This window comes from Neolamprologus multifasciatus, chromosome 20 (assembly GCF_963576455.1).
Source record: "Neolamprologus multifasciatus chromosome 20, fNeoMul1.2, whole genome shotgun sequence".
In the NCBI taxonomy this organism is placed as follows: Eukaryota; Metazoa; Chordata; class Actinopteri; order Cichliformes; family Cichlidae; genus Neolamprologus; species Neolamprologus multifasciatus.
In genome coordinates this window covers 30,222,854-30,240,704 of record NC_140458.1, presented here as the reverse complement: position 1 = coordinate 30,240,704, position 17,851 = coordinate 30,222,854, and the positions used below count along the sequence as shown (strand labels likewise).

The 17,851-nt window shown below is 40.6% G+C and overlaps 2 protein-coding genes across 2 annotated transcripts; one reads left to right on the top strand and one right to left on the bottom strand.

Moving 5' to 3' along the window:
- Positions 1-395: 395 nt before the first annotated feature.
- Positions 396-7,295, top strand: LOC146495235 (5-aminolevulinate synthase, erythroid-specific, mitochondrial-like). The gene is made up of 10 exons (XM_085147268.1): positions 396-536; positions 1,496-1,850; positions 1,988-2,080; positions 2,215-2,437; positions 3,421-3,605; positions 3,713-3,892; positions 4,754-4,918; positions 5,724-5,992; positions 6,478-6,640; positions 6,871-7,295. The coding sequence occupies exons 2-10, from the start codon at positions 1,517-1,519 to the stop codon at positions 7,032-7,034; spliced, it is 1,776 nt and encodes a 591-aa protein (XP_085003394.1). The 5' UTR covers positions 396-536; positions 1,496-1,516; the 3' UTR covers positions 7,035-7,295.
- Positions 7,151-17,419, bottom strand: ttc34 (tetratricopeptide repeat domain 34). The gene is made up of 8 exons (XM_085147267.1): positions 16,920-17,419; positions 13,466-15,212; positions 13,076-13,298; positions 12,460-12,652; positions 10,139-10,305; positions 9,019-9,292; positions 8,630-8,844; positions 7,151-8,291 (listed from the first exon to the last, which is right to left on the bottom strand). Exons 2-8 carry the CDS (start codon positions 15,181-15,183, stop codon positions 7,746-7,748), a joined length of 3,336 nt encoding a protein of 1,111 aa, XP_085003393.1. The 5' UTR covers positions 15,184-15,212; positions 16,920-17,419; the 3' UTR covers positions 7,151-7,745.
- Positions 17,420-17,851: the final 432 nt, after the last annotated feature.

Genomic DNA, 17,851 nt, shown 5'->3' with positions numbered 1-17,851 from the left:
AACTGTATGTGTTATGAACATTCATAAAGGAACGTTGTCCTCATTTCTCTATTAAATAAACACAAAGAGCCAAAAGAACCTGATAGTGTGGTTTATTATAGGAGATGGCATTGCTTTCTATATTGGTAGAAAATTGCAGTGTGACTTGAACATGACATCATGTCATCTGATAATTTAGGCTCATCGTCTGCGGTATCTTCATGCACTCTTTGTTGTGGTGTAATAGATCTCATATTCACAAGCTGTGGAACACGAAGATATTGAGATTGTTACCACAAACTTGTTCTCACCATTATTTTAAGTGGCAGTGCGTGCCACACCACAGCATGTGCCGATAGGAACCCTATCAGCGTCTTTGCACCTCCCACAAAAACAAACAACACCCTTTTGTGGCCCCCCAAAGCTGAGACACCTCTGATGGGTGGGAAGTGAGCTGATTGCATAATGCTCCTCAACATCTGACCAGTAACTGTTGACACTTACTGACCCTCTGCCTATTTGCTGTTTGGAAGTTCGTCCTCAGTGCAGGTCAACAGGTGAGTTTTCTTCATTATTAACCCTGCTCTGATCAATTATAGTCATTGTTTTTATTTTATTTTTGTTGTAATTGTAGATGTTTGATTTAAATATTCTTAACTGAAATAAAAACATCTGGTGTGGATACTCCATCATTAATAAATAAATGAGGATGTATTGTTGGTTAGCTGCCTTCTTCTTCTTGTTGCTTTGTGCGTCAGTATTTAAATGTATTTAAAGTAATTAACCAAACAATCATAAGGTGAAAAGATAATCTGACCTACTTTTGTGGTTTAAATGTGAGTAGCAGTTAAAGACAACATCAGACTTCAAGAGAAAACTCAGACTTCACAACAACTGCTTCCCACACTATTTCTGCTGACTACAAAAATAATGTGGGTAATCATAGAACCTGTTCCGGTAGCCAACTAAACTACACATACAGGTGCTCATCAGCAAATTACAATATACATCAGTATATTTGTGTGGTAGAGTGTGCTTGAGCGAGTATTTTTCCTGAGTCTGAAAAACTTTTCGGACTCAGGAAATAATGGCCATTAACCAAAAAGAAATGTCTGTTTTATCGAATTATTTGAAAGCTTCCATGGTAATCAGACTCAGCTGATGATGCAAGTAAGGGTAGCTCTTACGTGCCTGCAGAGTTAAGATAAGCGGCTGCTCCATGCCGCACCCAGGAGGAGGCACCTACTGCTTTCTAAGCTGAGCCATTACCAGTCAACTTGCCATTACCAGTTAACATCATTTTGCATTTTTGCATTTTTGCATGTTAAGCTAAGGCATGAGCTTTAGATCATTTGTGAAGGGAGTTAGGGAATTACCATATAGTATATTTGATTAAAACAGGCTATTTTTACCTAAAGTAATTAAATAAATAAATCTGGGTTGTATCACAGAGACTCTATGCTATGTAATTTATAATCTTCACCCACGTAAGGCAAAATCTTCTGTCTTAACCCAGAGTAAGAACAGCTTCAGTATCATGGCTGCCTTCCTCCATCACTGCCCCTTCCTCAAGTTGGCTCCAAAGCCGGCTTTAAGGAGAACCGGAGCCGCCTTGCTGTCTCTTGCGAATCACTGCCCCCTCATCGCTCGTCAGATCACCGTGAGCGGCCCGGGCTCTCTGGAAGCCAAGCTGAACGTCTCGGCCCACAAACCTCAGGATCAACAGCTTCCCACAGCTGAACAAAGGAGGCTCTTTGCTCAAACTGCTACTCAGGTAGCTGTGTCCGTATCAAAGGGATGCCCTTTTGTCAGCTCCCAGATTGGAATGGTCCGAGCCAGCCCTGAAGTACAGGAGGATGTCCAAGAAAGTGGTAGGAATTACGTACCTGCAGCGAAGCTGCCATCAGAGTAGCAGAATTTGAGCTTTAATAGAAGAAAATCTGACGAATTACAAAAATAGGGGACAAAGTATTTATAAATTTGACACAATCACACTCCTCTCTGACAGATTTGATGGCTTCTCTGAAAGGTGTAAAGGATTCTGCGTGCCCAACTTCAGCTCAACCCAACACTGTTACCCACCTCCTCAAAGACAACATGGGTATGTTATGCAAATAAAAGGGCTTTACCCCTCCAGTCATTTCATTGTAATATTCTGTGGTAAATATTCAGCAATAAAAAGCTATTGGATGCTGTAGAGTAACTGAAGCCCAGTCAAAACTATTCTTCCCACAGCTGGCCCCAGCTATGACTATGATCAGTTCTTTATGGAGAAGATTGCTGTGAAAAAGAAGGACCACTCATACAGAGTCTTCAAGACAGTGAACAAGAGTGCTGAGGTCTTCCCGTTTGCTGAGGATTACTCCATTTCTGGGCGGGAAGGCTCCCAGGTGTCCGTCTGGTGCAGCAACGACTATCTAGGAATGAGTCGGCACCCACGGGTCCTCAGCGCCATCAGGTAACAGGACCCAGCAAATATCATGTCTTTGTAAGCTTGCAAAGGCATGTCTAATTATTTTGGGTGTTTTCATGATATGAAAATGACAAACCATGTAGACACTGTGTTTATAAAATATATGATACTACTAATAAATGTTAAAGGTGCAATGAGGAAATCAAAATGTGAATGTTGTACTCAAGCAGTCAGGCCAGTATTTGGTAGTCAAGTCATGGGTCTGAGCAAAATTTGCTGACAAGTTTGAAAATTTGTACAAATATGAGAGACTTTTCACCGGCTCAAAGTTTTAATCCATGCACTACTTGGTTTTGGACCACATATCTGCAGATACTGTTTGGATTTGAGTAATTAATTATCCTTATGCTGATACAAAGCAGTAGACTGGCTTGGGTAATCTTATGTTTAAATTGCATCATTCTTGCAAGAAGTGAAACCAAATAAACTCCAAGGACTCGAGAATTTGACGGAAAAACATAAGCATACTGGGCATAGTGTAGAAGATATGCGATTCACTTCAGTTTAATGCAGTTTTATTTATCTATTTTAAGGTATGGTTATAGAGAGAAAACCCCAACAATCAGAAGGCTCCCTTTGAGCAAGCATTTGGCAACAGTGGGAAAGAAAAACTCCCTTTTAACAGGAAGAAACTGCCAGCAGAATTAGACTCCGAGATTTCCATTTGCAATGACTGGTTAATGGTGAGGGGCAGAAGACAGGCTGTAGAAGAGAGACAGAGATCAATAATAACTAATGACTGAATGCAAAGTGGTGTGTAAACACCGGGAGAGTGGAAAGAGGTGAGTGAAGAAGAAACACTCAGGGTGACCTGATCCACCCCGGACTATAAACTTTATCAAAAAGGAACATTTCAATTCTTCTCTTAAAAACAGAGTGTGTCTGTCTCGCAAGTCAAAACAGGGAGCTGGTTTCGTTGTTTTGTATCTGGGCTTGATGTTGTGCCTTTTTGTTGTGGATGTCCACAGAGACGCTCTGGACAAGCATGGTGCAGGAGCCGGTGGGACGAGGAACATTTCAGGCACCAGCAACTTCCATGTGTCTCTGGAGAAGGAGCTTGCCGAGCTACACCAGAAAGATGCAGCGTTGGTCTTCTCCTCCTGCTTTGTGGCAAATGACTCCACCCTCTTCACTCTGGCTAAGATGCTGCCAGGTAAATAATTACCTGAGCATTAAAATCAATGTTAACTATTTATTAGTTATTTAGCAGTTAGCAGTTGTTTTTTATTTGTTTAATGATCTATTCACTGTTTTGTACAGGGTGCGAGATCTACTCCGATGCTGGGAACCACGCATCCATGATTCAGGGCATCAGGAACAGCGGAGCCAAGCGTTTCATCTTCCGCCACAATGACGGTCGACACCTGGAGGAACTGCTCCAACGCTCAGACCCTACAACACCAAAAATAGTGGCGTTTGAGACTGTGCACTCAATGGACGGTGAGAACCACGAAGTCAAACGTTTGAAAAAGCACTTTTTGGAAACGAGACTCTTATTTTTCCATTATCTCTTTCTCTCAAGCTGCTTCAAGGGGTCATCAGCTGGAATTATAATACCTTGAAGGAGTTCCTTTCTAAGCAGATGTTGGGTGCACCTCCTTTAAAAAAGTTCAACAATTATCACCAGTATAAGTTTAGAAATTATATTTGATAAAGAATAAACCAGAGGAGGAGTATTGTATTGTTCTCAGCTCAGTTTTTTCAGCATATTACACCAGTGACAGCTCCATAAAGCACGAGCTGATCATACTTTTAAAAGCAAAAACTGATATTAATCATGTTTTTTTTTTATTCTTTTATGTATTCTTTTATGTTTTAAATATTTGTTTCCAAAATCTGTGAGAATAACTCACCACATACTTCTTAATCACACATTTTGGATGCGGTGGTTGACAAATTAAAGGAAAAACACCCATCCCACCCACCCTCTACAGTTGAGGGGTCTGGTGTTTCTTTTTTGTAAAGTTGCTGTGAGTGATTAATTATTCTTTGCTTAAACATTTTTCTCCAAAAGGGAGACACCTCTTTCTCAATGAAAACTCCCCCGTCTACAGTGTACTAGTCACTGAATGGTTTTATGACTCTGAAGATTACATAAGTCATAAACCATGGCCTTGAGATTCACCAGTTTTCAACGAAATTTAGCATCTTTTGGGCTGACATGTTCTCCACCTCCATCATGGAAACACCAGATCAAGGATTAGCTATTGGAAAAGTTGTGCTTTTTCCTTCAGTGTGTCACCTGTTTTAGATCTTAAATACTTGCTACTCTTATACCTAAACACCGCTCTAATTTTTCAGGTGCCATATGTCCTCTGGAAGAGCTGTGCGATGTAGCCCATCATTACGGAGCGCTGACATTTGTCGATGAGGTTCATGCCGTGGGCCTGTACGGAGCCCACGGAGCTGGAGTGGGCGAGAGAGACAACATTATGCACAAGATTGACATTGTTTCTGGAACCTTAGGTGAGTTATCCACTTCTCTCACACCAGCAGTTTTGTCCTTTCATCTTGAGCATAAGCGGGACAAGGTAAACAGCTTCAAACTCTCACAGGCTCTGCTACTGGCCCAACTCCCATTTACAGCCTCTGCTGCAGTAACTGTCACTGTCGCATTGCCAACAAAGGAGCAATAACTTTTAACAGGCATGATACTGCTCCCCTGTTGGTTAAATAAGGTCAGGAGAGAAGTGAGCTCTCATCACAGGAAGCAGAGGTTTTATCAGCTGAGCGTCAGTTCTACTCCCTCTCTGGCTGTTCTGATAAAACTGTCCACAGGCAGGCTGCGTGGTTGAAACTTCATGCAAGGCTTTTGGTAGAAATCCTTGTGAATTAATCCTGGATTACAACATCCGACTTTTTCAAAGTCTGGTTCCAACAGTTCACATGACAGTAAATGAAAAAATAATGATGAAACTTAACTAAGAAACTGATACAAAGTGACATGGGAGTGTTTTAGCTGGTGTATTAGAAATATTAAAATTCATTTGATTCAGACTTGATACATTTTGTGTAAATTTTTTATGCATTCTGCTTTTTTCAGTGTTTATATATTGATGTCACAATAATCATATTTTTACAATAAAAATGTAAATAACTTAAAATTAAAATCCCTGTAATAAATTTACACCTGTGAAATGTATTAATGTAGAAATAATAAAGTTATACAAAATGGCAATGTAAGAAAAAAAAAGGATGTCATTTTTATTTACACTTAATAAATGCTCTCCCCACCACTTTACATGGAATCTGTCATTTGTTACTATTTCAGGTAAAGCCTTTGGCTGTGTGGGAGGCTACATAGCCAGCAGCGCCGCCCTGGTGGACACAGTGCGCTCCTACGCAGCCGGCTTCATCTTCACAACGGCCCTTCCCCCGATGGTCCTGGCGGGAGCGCTGGAGTCTGTGCGGGTCTTGAAGAGTGAAGAGGGGCAGGCGCTCCGCAGAGCCCACCAGAGGAATGTCAAACACATGAGGCAGCTGCTCATGGATAAAGGCCTACCGGTGGTCAACTGCCCCAGCCACATCATCCCCATTCGGGTAAAAAGATTTAGCAGAGCTAAATGGACACTGGATTACAGCCACCGCTATTTCAGTATCACTTGTTAGTTAAACCTGATTTCCCTTATTATATATATTATAATACTTATTCATTTTATAAACCTAGAAAGTACAACGTAGGTCAGATGAAATCGGGAGGGTAACACAGACTTAGTTATAGTCTTTAATCGTGATTAAATTGCACAAATAAGTAAACAATTAAGTAAACTGAGTCTTAAAATTTTATAATAGGCTTGAACAACTGCATACCAGTTTATTTAATTAGTTTAGAATTTTTTATTATTTTTAACAGATTGAAATTTTGAGTAGAACTAACCAATTAAGCAGCCCATAATTATCCCCAAGATCTAATCTAGACTCCACAGGCTGAGTAAAATGAGTCATCCATGTATGCACTACCTAACTGTGCAGAATAAACGTTTCTCCTAAATGACACGTGCCATCTTTTATGATTTATTTTCCAGGTGGGCAACGCTGAGCTGAACACCAAGGTGTGTGACATCCTTCTGGAGAGGCACAACATCTACGTACAGGCCATCAACTACCCCACAGTGCCTCGTGGTGAAGAGCTGCTGAGACTGGCTCCATCTCCTCATCACAACCCCAAAATGATGGAGTACTTTGTGGGTGAGTGTGAGGCCACTTGCTGTAATTGGTAATGGTCAGTGCAAACGCTTTCCCACAAGACATTGTGGCTCTCTTGACATTGACCTGCTCCCCTAAATGAACGTGCTCTGTGGGGAGCTTAAAAAATGGCACGTGCTAGAATAATCAGACCAGAACTTTTAAACATTTTAAATGAAAATAAATATCAACATTTAACTGTTTATTCTTACAAACACTTTTATCATTCACAGGGAAACTGGTGGATGTTTGGCAGGAAGCAGGTCTTCTGCTCAATGGCCCGGCGACCGCTTCCTGCACCTTCTGTGACCGCCCACTGCACTTTGACCTCATGAGTGAGTGGGAGAAGTCCTACTTTGGCAATATGGAACCACAATACATTACTGTGTATGCATAATACCACAGTGAATGTTTCACCTCAGCTACATGAGCAGTGTATGCATAAATCTAATGCTATATACATCATACAATGCAAAAAGTCCAAGAGTAGAGGCACAGTGAAAACTACTTGTGTTTTGACATTATGTTTAATTATTCTCCAATGGCAGCAGTGTGAACTAAATTTCAGTATTTATAGTCACATGTACTTCTGCGTGCTAAATTGTGTTTGCCACCATGGATATGATTAAAGATTTGTCTTCATTTGAAAAGCATAAAACCTGCACACTTGGCACTTTCTTAAATCACTTATCTAGGTGTGACAGCATTGAACGCTGAATGATTTTGCTTATACATTATGATAGCATAGTTATTGTTTTTTGTGATTATCATATTAATTACATTGCTAATGTTTTATGTCATAAGTGTTTGTGGTGTTAAATATTAATTCACTTACTCCTCTTATAATAAATATTTTGCTTTGATGTAATCATAAAGACACTGATGTTAATCCTGTAAGTTTAAACTGAACTTTGAGGGAATAATATGAACAGTAGCAATGTGTGCTCTGGAAGCACCAAACATCCCATGAAATTTAGGAAGCTGAGCATAACAAAATGATTGGGATTAGGTTTTTCTTTTCTTTGTTTCTAATTTTGAGGTAGGACATTGACCTGATTGGAGCTTTTGCAGCTCCACTGGAGATTCTGTGTCCAGTTCACAGTCAACACTAGTTCACGTTGCAAGGATTGGCCACTTCTCGTTTGACTTTTGCCCTCAGTCTGCGGAGCTCTGTGTTCTCACTGTCCAAAAGGAGGCCACATTCAATCAAGGTCCAAGCCTTACTGAGATGTTGCTCCCCATAATGCTGCAGCGCCCCCCGCAGGAAGCACTCAGCCAGAGGCAGTTTTCCTAGCCCAGCCTCCACACACTTGATGGCCTGTTCTCTGTTGAGCTCCAGGGCCCGGATGAAGTCCTCCAGAGCTGGCCCTTCTTTGGAGCAGAGCACCAGGCTGCGACCTCGCAAGCACAAATCCTCCACCCGGACTTGAGGGTGGTCTGAACAGCTGTAGTCAGGTCCATCGTGTTTCTGTATAACTCTGTCCAGATCAGATATAGCCCGCTCATGTAAGCCCAGCTGTGCCAGGCACACAGCCCGATGGTGAAGATACTCCATTCTCTGACTGCCCCCTGATTGTACTGCCACAGTCAGGAGGGTAAGCGCCTGCTTCCACTGACCACATGATGACACACTGTTGGCCTCCTGAGCTGCTTCCTGTCCCAGTGTACAGTTAACATGTAGTTTAGAGTAGATATGTATCAGATTCACATTATTGACTTTGCCATCTAATTTAGGCATCTAAGATTGTGAGATGGTGGACCCGCCACATGTTTGTACTGTATTTTACCATAAATGAAAATACATACATAGAATATATACAACTATAACACCCATTGGTTCAATAGAGAGAAATGATATGGGGATTGTTTTTGTAATATCATGGAAATATCCTGACATAAACGTTATTTTTTGATGAAAAATAACGCTGACAAAGCCAGAACTTTGGCAGATCTGCTCATCCGGTACTAAATCTGGGTTTCCTGCACACTTACCTGTGCCATGCATTTTCGCTGATTAAATGGGATGAGAGCCAGCAAGAAGTCAAAATAGGATGAATCCTTCTCAGCCAGTTTGCTGAGCCTGCGAGCTGCGCTGCAGTACTTCTTCTGCCAGGCATCCACCACACCCACTCGAGCCTGGGCCACTGCATCTCTTGGCTCCTGGCCAAATATCTGGCACAGATGAGTGCCTGCTGATTTGACCTCACCTGGAGCAGATGGACCATAACAGAAGTCTGGATTACTGAAAACAGGCGATGACAGGTGCAATAGTGCTTTTTGTCAAATTGGAAACAACACACAGCCTAAGCCATAAGCTGCTAGGCAGATGATTTCCAATCCTAGCAAGGATCCGGCTCAGAAAATTTCCCCCACAATCTCACCTTTTGCCAAAAGGATGTCCACATAGAGCAGATGCCATCTGGGGTTTCTACAGTCAGCCCTCATCAAAGCTCCACCAATTATGAAAGCCTCTCTAAGCTGCTCTTCATGGCAGGGAACACCATGAGTGGCCACAATATCTGACAGGTTGGTACGACAGAACTGATGCAGCCAATCACAGACCAGCTTCTGTGCCCTGTCCTTGAGTGAAAGAATGTCTTTGGTCACTATGTCAGCATTTATCTGAAGTGCTGCCAGGATATCATGCGTACATTCCTAGAGGGAGAACAGAGTTGAAATGTTATGCTTTATTTCAACATGCAGTACAACATGCAGTACAACATGCATATCATACTTTTCACAATTTTTCTAGACCATGTTAATAAGTGTTAGCATAAGAATGGTATATTTATAAAGATCATAATTCTGTGGCACCCCTTTTTCAAACAGATTTCACCAGAAAGCCACAAAGTGTCGCTTTATGTTTAGGGGAAAACTCAAATTAGGTTAAAGGGTCAATGATACGAAGAGAGAAAGTAGCCATGGAAACGTTTTTTATTTTATTCTTAATTCAACATTAGGGTCCCTGTGGGGCATTTCACCAAAAGTGATTTTATTATTACAATATAATAAAACGGAAGCAATTTCTCTAAACACAGACTGATAAATTAACACATTAATATCAAGGAGGCAAGGTGTAAGAGCAATATGATATATGCTCTCCAGGCTACACCAAAAGGGATATAAACTAGCTACCACTGTTACATTTAGACAGGTCCTGGGTTCATTTTCTGCAATTACTGAAAATAAATACTGAAAATGTCTTTTAAGAGACATTTCTCAGGTCCACCAGAAGAAAAAAAACACATTTTAAAGCTATGATTGTTGTTTAAATTATTCGAATGCTTAAATTCCTGTTATCAGGAGAGCCCAGAGGAGAACATTTTATTTAATAATTGTACATTAATTTAGTTTGACTTAATAATAAGGAATCTCAGGTTGTTTTACTCTACAGCTGTTTCACAAGCAACATCTCAGTCAAGCACTTAGCTGTAATCACCTGAACAAAAAGGGCAATAGTATCGAGTTTCACTGATAGATAAGACTAGAGGGAAAAATAACCTTTTGTTGATTCAGCATGAGATATGTGAAACCTCTTCCACAGAGCGCATGCACGTGTTTCGGATGCTCCTTCAGAATGGCACTGAAGTCAAATATGGCTGTTTTTCGCTGACCCAGCAAAGCGTAGCACCTCGCTCTTTCTAGTAGTGATTCAGCTGCCTCGCCACCTGAGAAAAACAATGAATTGACTGTTTTTATAGTATGTGTAATCTCATTTTAGTGTCAGTTTCAATATTTGTATAAAATAAATCATAGATTCAAATACACACAGTAGAAGTGCATTATATAGGCTGGTTTCAGGTCTTGTGTTTAACCACAAAAGATGTGTGGTTAAATAATGCATAGCTAATCTACCTACGGATGAGGACACAGTGCTCAATTCATTCATTTCTCCCAATGATATTTAAAATTTCAGTTAAAATTATTTCTATTTGGACACAATAACAGAATCATTTCAGAAAGAAACGAGAATTACCACAGTCAATATAATTAGCCCTGTTAAAAACTCAAAGCACTGATGTGAAATAATGTACCTTAACATTGTAATGCTCAAGGCTTGTAAAAATGGCACACAGTATAGAAACTTCAGCAAGGCTTTGAGCTGTCACTTGAAAAACCATCATGCCAAAAACACAAAAATCAGTTTAGCTTGAGAAAAAAAAAATATTGATGCTCATAAAGCAGGAGATGGAGTGGATTGGAGTCATAAGCATCATTAAGAAATTCTAAGAGAGCCACACAATACAGAACAAGCCTGGTAGAGGTAGGAAGCAAACGATTTCAATGACTCTGGAAAGAAAACTACTGAGAGAGATATGTAAAGACACTCGTGAATCACTTAGCCAAGTAGTCTCAAAAAAGACAGTCACTGCAGCCCTGCACAGGAATAGACTGCAAGAAAAACTCCACCACTGCACAAGAGACACTTTCAAATAAGACTGTAGTATACTAAAGACACCCTGCAGAAAGAATATGCTGCCTGTAAACTAGAGCTCTTTGGCCAAAGAGACGCTGCTGTATAACCCAACGAACACTGTACCCACAGAAAAACACAGCCGTGGGAGTAATATGCTGTGGGGATGCTTCAGTGCGGCTTGAAATAGGAATCTCGTCACAGTGGAAGGAATCACAAACTAAGATGGATTTGTGAAGATTTTAAAAGAACACCTCAACCAATCAGGAGCAAAACTGGGTCTGTGTCATCACTTTGTCTGACATGATAACGACCCAAAATATATGGGACTCCAGGTGAAGAACTAATTCCAGGAGACCAAAGTGAATGTTATTGACTGGCTTGTAAAAAGCCCTGATTTGAGACTTGTTGAAAACTATAATAAACGACTACACACTACACAAAAAGGATGCCCAACTGACTGTTAGCATCATGGAGGCTAATAATTTGACTCTGGCAGTTATTGTGAATAATTTCGTTTCTGTGTCCAAAGTAAAATCTACGGAGCCCCGCAAGGGACATGGGAGAAAAAAAAACATTAAGACGGACTTTTGTGAGATCCCGAGTTTGTTTTACTCGCAAAACAAACGAGTAGTCTCGCAAAACAAACTCGGGATCTCGCAAAAGTTTTAGCCGCATTCTTCGGAGGCCGCCAGCTCGAAGCCAACCGGGAGGTCGAGGCACGATGTGCCGGGAGAGCGGTGTTCCTCCCGGCTGTAGCAGGTCTCGACCTTCCGTTAGCTTCGAGATGGTGGGTGTCAGATCTCCGAAAACGTCGGAGCACTTTTCCAAATATGTGATGTCTTGTAAATCGAGCAGATATTTGACGTTTACACAACTACATTCACGCCTCAAAATATCTTAAAAGTTTATTTTGTGACCCAGAAAGAGTAATATTACAACTAAGTAGCTACCACAATTGTTGGAATTCAACTTTTGCGAGATCTTGCAAAAGTTTTGCGAGACCCCGAGTTAGTTTTGCGAGATCTCGACAAAGTTCATCGTAATTTTTTTTCTCCCATGTCCCTTGCGGGGCTCCGTAAAAATCAACTAATCATCCAAAATAAAAATAGGATGTTTGGAAAAGCTGTGTCAAAAAGTTGTCTCTCTGTTTACCGGCATCTGGAAATACTTTTTAAAAAATGAAATTTTCATAGTGGGCGTAATTATTCTATCCTCATCTGTAATTTGTGTTATGTTCTGCAATACATTTTAAAGTGAAATCTAAAAAAAAAAGCTTGGGTTTTGTGCTGAATTCCACAAATCATTACTCCAGTCTGCATGCAACAACCAACAATGTTAATACTATCAATAGTTAGCAACAGATCAGTACCAAATATCAATAACTCATCAAACAGATTCTATTCACCAGAGGCCATAATAGCAATGGAGAGATATGCCACAGCCTCTCTGACAGCGCTCTCCTCGCTTGCTCGGTCCAAAATGCGTTTTGCAGCTGAGTGGGAGTGTCCCTGCAGCAGTGCTCTGTCTTTCTGTTGTGCCACTGCCAACAGGGGGCGCAAGCAGCTGGTATCACCACACAAGATGAGCTTTTTCAGCAGCTACAGGAAAAATTGACAGACACGAAGAGTAAATCAGGACTATTCGGTGGTTAAAATCATTGTTAACATTTTTTTAAACTCAAAGCTACACTTTTCAAAACAAAACTGTAGCTACCGCACACTGAAATCAGACATTTGGATGCTTATCAGGAAATTTTAGAAGTGAATTGATCGATTTTTTTCACATTTGAGCCCTCATAGCTCCTTATATCATGAACTTTAAAGGTGCATCCAGAAATTATTCAAAGGAAACTAGTTAAAAGAACAAAGGTGTTTCCCCAAAACTACTAATAATGAACTACACTCTGCTTTCACTCAGCTTCCTGCTTTATTTATATATGTTTTACAAAATAAGCAAGTATGAAATTAAGTTTCCTAAACAGGAAACAAAAAATGAGAAATTGGTACCTCAAACTTATATACCTGATTGGTGTCATAAAGAAAGCCTCTGTGCAGCTGCAGCAAAGCAAGGCGAGCCAAGATAGGTGCCCGAGGATTGGTGGGCCCAATGGACAGCAGCAATCGGTAAGCCTCCTCCACCCGACCAAGCTGGTACAAGGCATCTGCTGCCAAGATCTGAGGCCCATCGGCACTGGGCTGGAGCTCCATCAGCAACAGAGCAAGGGAATGGACACCAGCAGGAGTCCTAACGTACAAAGCAGAAAAAAAACCACAACGGGACAACAATCACACTGAGAAAAACACACAACAGAGACCATACCATCAATAAACTAGACTTTTCCTGCTGTGACATGCCAAAATATTTTCTCTGAGAAAGCATTGCTCAGTAAACCATATCTAAAACAAACATACCTTGATCTGTGGTTGTCCCTCTTTGATACGGTCTGCATATGTTCCTCCTTTTGGTGCTGTTGGGAGTCTTCACCAGAACTGGACTTGGGTTTGTGATCTCTAGACTCTTCGAGCATGAATCGTCCCTGCTCCAGCAGAACAGTAAACAGCAGCCCACGGTAATTCCAGGGTACCAAGCAGCGCACAGCAAATGCTGTTTCCTGAGGATGCAGCCTGCTGGCTGTCACATAGTCTAAAGCAGTCAGGTAGTTTAAGCCACCCATCATTCGCAGGAGGCCCCTGCCACAAAGTGCTCGCACACAGCTGGATGGGTGGGGGGCATTGTGTTCAATCACAGCCTGAAAGTCTTCTAATGCACCCTTCTGGTCATCAGAGAGCAATCGTGCATATCCGCGAAGGACGTGGACCGTGTTTTGATAGCTCTGCTGACCTTGTGCGGCAGCTAGCTGGCTGCAGATAGAGAGGGCCTCTTTGTGCTCTCCTCTGAGGAGAAGACAATCAGCCAGTCGGACCCGCAACTCTCTGTCTCCCCCACCAGGTTCTAAATGGCACAGGGTCCGTAACTGAGTGATAACAGGGTCCAGAAGTTCAACTCCGTCAGTAGATCGCAGATCTTCCCGGACAAGGACCTGCTCTCTGTAATCAGACAGGCCTCTCTCCGCCTGCTGACGGAGATGGTTGCAAGCTGCCACCCCAGTTCCCTGATCTGTGAACAGCTTTTCGAAGTAAATTCGGGCAGTGGCTGGGTGAGTCTCAAATGCTTTCCCCAAATCTGTGCACTCCTCTGTAATCTTTCCACCTGCTGAAAAGCAAGCAGCTGCTCGGCTTGTCAAGAGTCTGGCTGTCCTCTCAGGAGTTTCTTGGAGTAATTTTTCTATAGAACTCTCTGGTATTTTCTGGCCATGAGTATACTGCAAGAGGGAAGAGTATGCCTCTGCACTGTCCATATACCTGCCCATCAAAAACAAATATGCTGCATTGAGTTCCTGTACTTCTTTGTTACTAGGTGAAATAGACAGCAAAAACTCAATAACAGTAGCAGAAGTTTCTTCTTCAAGCTTGTCATTGTCCTTTGTTCCCACTCTCCACTTGCTGTCAACTACCAGAGTGGGATGTATGAGCATGATTTGTTCTGCAAAGGCCTTCACTATTTTGGGTAAGTGTCCCGCTTGTCTGCTCTTCACCAGTGTGACAGTTTCAGACTTGCTATTCCGGTAAGCTTTGAGGTAAATCTTTAGTCCCTTTAACCTGTGAGATTCTGATAACAAGCAGGCGAGGGCTTGAGTTATCTCCAACAAAACATGAGTTGAACCCTCTGGAGGAAGGTTCCGCTTCCCTTCAAGCATAGCTGTGCAACGAGCAAGAATCTCCTCACAGGCATGCGTGTCACTCTGAAGAAGACACTCCATTTTGTAAATGGTGGCTAACAGATTGTTGGGACTGAGTGTGGAGAGGAAAACAGCAGCAAGACCTTTATTAAGACCCTCTGCAGGCTGATTCTTCACATGACTGTCAAGCCAGCCTTCTAGAGTAGCGATCACCAAATCCAGACCGGACTTATCCAGTTTTCTCATGTGGGACACTGCAGAGGTGGCGTGAGTCCTGAAGGCAGACATGTACAAGGAGGTGGCTCTCTCCAGCTCACCGCTCCGAAGGAACTTGTCTCCTTCCTTACATAGCTCTGAAATATTGACTCCAGGTCGAACCAAAGCAGTCATGATTGTTCAAATGGCTGGATTATTCATGGCTGTTGAAAGCAATTACAACATTGTAGTCTAATGGTTAATGGAGGAAATGAGGATAAAATATATCTGTCACATGTCGAAATGTAAAAAAAGAAGAAGAAGAAGAAGAAGTAATAAAAACAAGCACAAACAAGCATCTTTACTCTTCAACATAGAGTTTCGTCAATTTCGACAAGATCCCCAAAACCATTATTTGAAATACAGCACCAAACCACGACAGAGCCTCCATCATGCTTTAGAAAATGCTGTAGAGACTCATTGTTGTATTCTCTAGACCTCTTCTGCACATACTGACAAAGATTTGAACCAAAAGATTTGAAATTTGGATTGATCTTCTGATCTTCAGTCCAGTTCTTGTGTACTTTGCCATATCTCAGCCTTTTCTCCTAGTTTCCCTCGACAGCCTCCCATACACAAAAGCCATTTCTGATCAAGCTTTGGTGAATAATATCATATGAACTGAAAAGCCAGGTCCATCTCTCAGTTCCTGTGACAAATCTATGGTGGATTTTTTCCCCCCTGTTTCTTAATTCTTATCTTCTTTCTTAAGATACTGTTCATCTGCTGTAATTCTTTTAGACCTGCCACTTTTCTCCTACTACTAGTGCAGACTCCTGAGTTTTTTATTCAGGATATTTCACATAAATACAGATTATTCAGGATTTTAGGCAAGATGTTGTTATACTGAGTTATACTGATTACTCAGTATGGAACATTTATGATATAGTTTTCAACTAATAGCTCTTTGAGAATCACAATTGTTGGTGCAAAAATACAATTGTTTTATTTTTGGTATTTTTAAAAATATATTTAACTAAAGAAAAACACATTATGTTTTATGACAGGCTACTAGTAAAAAAGATAAAATTGCAAATTTTCAAAAGAAAATTTGCTAATTTTTCTGTTATGTGTAGACACAACACTAGTTCAACTCTTGGGTTAGAAGACTTTTTATGCTTTTTATTGCATTGTTAAGTTGTTCAAAATAACCAAAACAAAAAAAATATATATTTATCTGAAAATTAACAGTTACAAAAACTGGAGTGAAAAGCTGTGAAAAAGTAGCCAACATCCAAAAAGAAAAAAACTTTGAAAGACCTTCAGAAAGCCTGGAGAACTATTCCTCAGTAACACTGTAAAAATGAAAAAAGAAAAAAGTCTTGTATGAAGGTAAGTATGTTGCTTAAATTTGTTACTTTGATGCCAAATTTAAAGACATAAGGAGTGGCTTGAAACTTTTGCACAGTGTTTTCTATTATTTATAACTATGTATTTGTATTGTTCTGACTTGATATTAGTTTGGTGAAATTTCACACACACACAAAATAAGATTATCATTGACAAAAGAAGAAAGACTTTATCTCCTGCAAAGGGAACTGGTCAAATAAAATCGACTTGATTGGATTTGTACCAGTGGCTTTTATTGAGCCATCGTTAACCTACCTGTTACTGCGGCTTTTTTTGACAACAACAGTAGACTGAATCCCTCAAGACTTAAAAATGTCTTTAAAATTCTATTTCACGGGTAGCGTCAACTTATTGTCTTGAATTAGACGTCCTGACAAAAGAAAACTGTCCTCCATGTTTGTAATTCAATAGCTATCCAGGTCAACGCTCACAAAACAAGCTGCAGCGGATTTTTTTAAGTGTGTAACAGGTGGCACTCAGACAGCATAAAATATATAATAATAATAAAAAACCACACATACACAAACCACAAAAACCTTTTTGTCTCGACAAACTCCTCCAGACTGTGTCGCGTCTCTTCTCAGGACGGGACGGTTTACGTCGCCAGCTGTTGTTTTTGAGAATCCGGGTCCGGTTGCCAATAGAAACCACTAACCCTCGCGCTTACTTGAAAACCACAGAAAACGTAGGAAGCCTGCAGCTTCCTTATTGGCGACACTGCGTAAAATTGTTGATAAAAATCTCCTGCTCCTTCACGCTAATTCGGCGTTAAAGATATACTGCTGGGAGCACGAAAAACGGTGCGAAAGGGGGAAAATATGTCATTTGGAAATACCTCCAAAGAGCCGTTCATTTTCCTACAGACATTTTAAGAGATTTTAAAAAAAAATGCTAAATCCGTCTTTAGTTAGCCTCTAAACTGTGCTGTAGCTGGTGCTCCCGGTGGTTAACTGTCTTTATTCGGTTCATTTATAGCACACGAAATGATTAAAAGAAAAGAAGAAATCATATGACAAATCGAAAAGGTGTAGGTTGAAGCTACAGCGTATATAACACCTATGATATAAAAGAAAAAGGTCAAGACACAAGGAAAATTAAATTAACTTCATCTTTAACCTCTTTTTAAAAAAAAAAAAAAATTAAAGTCATCCCATGCCAAAAAGTGATTTTCTGTGCTTATATTGATAAATATAAACCGATAAAAAGGCAGTAGTCAAGAGGATTTACAAAGCCTTTATATATATATAAAATAAAGAAATGACCTGTTTTGCAAAGATCTTTATGACTGCTTTATTGTGCCTACTCTGTGTTCAACATTATCATCTGTCCAAACTTTTTTTTTTTTGGACACTTAAATATCTGTATAGAAAGCTGTGTTCAACTTCTTGCGGTTTCTACTGCCCACTTGGCCAAGTGTGATGTGAAAATCACATTTCTAACTTCAATAAATCTT

Bases quoted from the DNA above. Each gene is read 5' to 3' on its own strand.
- LOC146495235 (XM_085147268.1), top strand. From the start codon at position 1,517: ATGGCTGCCTTCCTCCATCACTGCCCCTTCCTCAAGTTGGCTCCAAAG. The intron at 1,851-1,987 runs GTAGGAATTACG...CCTCTCTGACAG, and splicing joins GGAGGATGTCCAAGAAAGTG to ATTTGATGGCTTCTCTGAAA. The intron at 2,438-3,420 runs GTAACAGGACCC...GGATGTCCACAG, and splicing joins CGGGTCCTCAGCGCCATCAG to AGACGCTCTGGACAAGCATG.
- ttc34 (XM_085147267.1), bottom strand. From the start codon at position 15,183: ATGACTGCTTTGGTTCGACCTGGAGTCAATATTTCAGAGCTATGTAAG. The intron at 13,299-13,465 runs GTATGTTTGTTT...TTTGTACGTTAG, and splicing joins AGGGACAACCACAGATCAAG to GACTCCTGCTGGTGTCCATT. The intron at 10,306-12,459 runs GTGAATAGAATC...TGTTTTTCTCAG, and splicing joins CATTGCTATTATGGCCTCTG to GTGGCGAGGCAGCTGAATCA.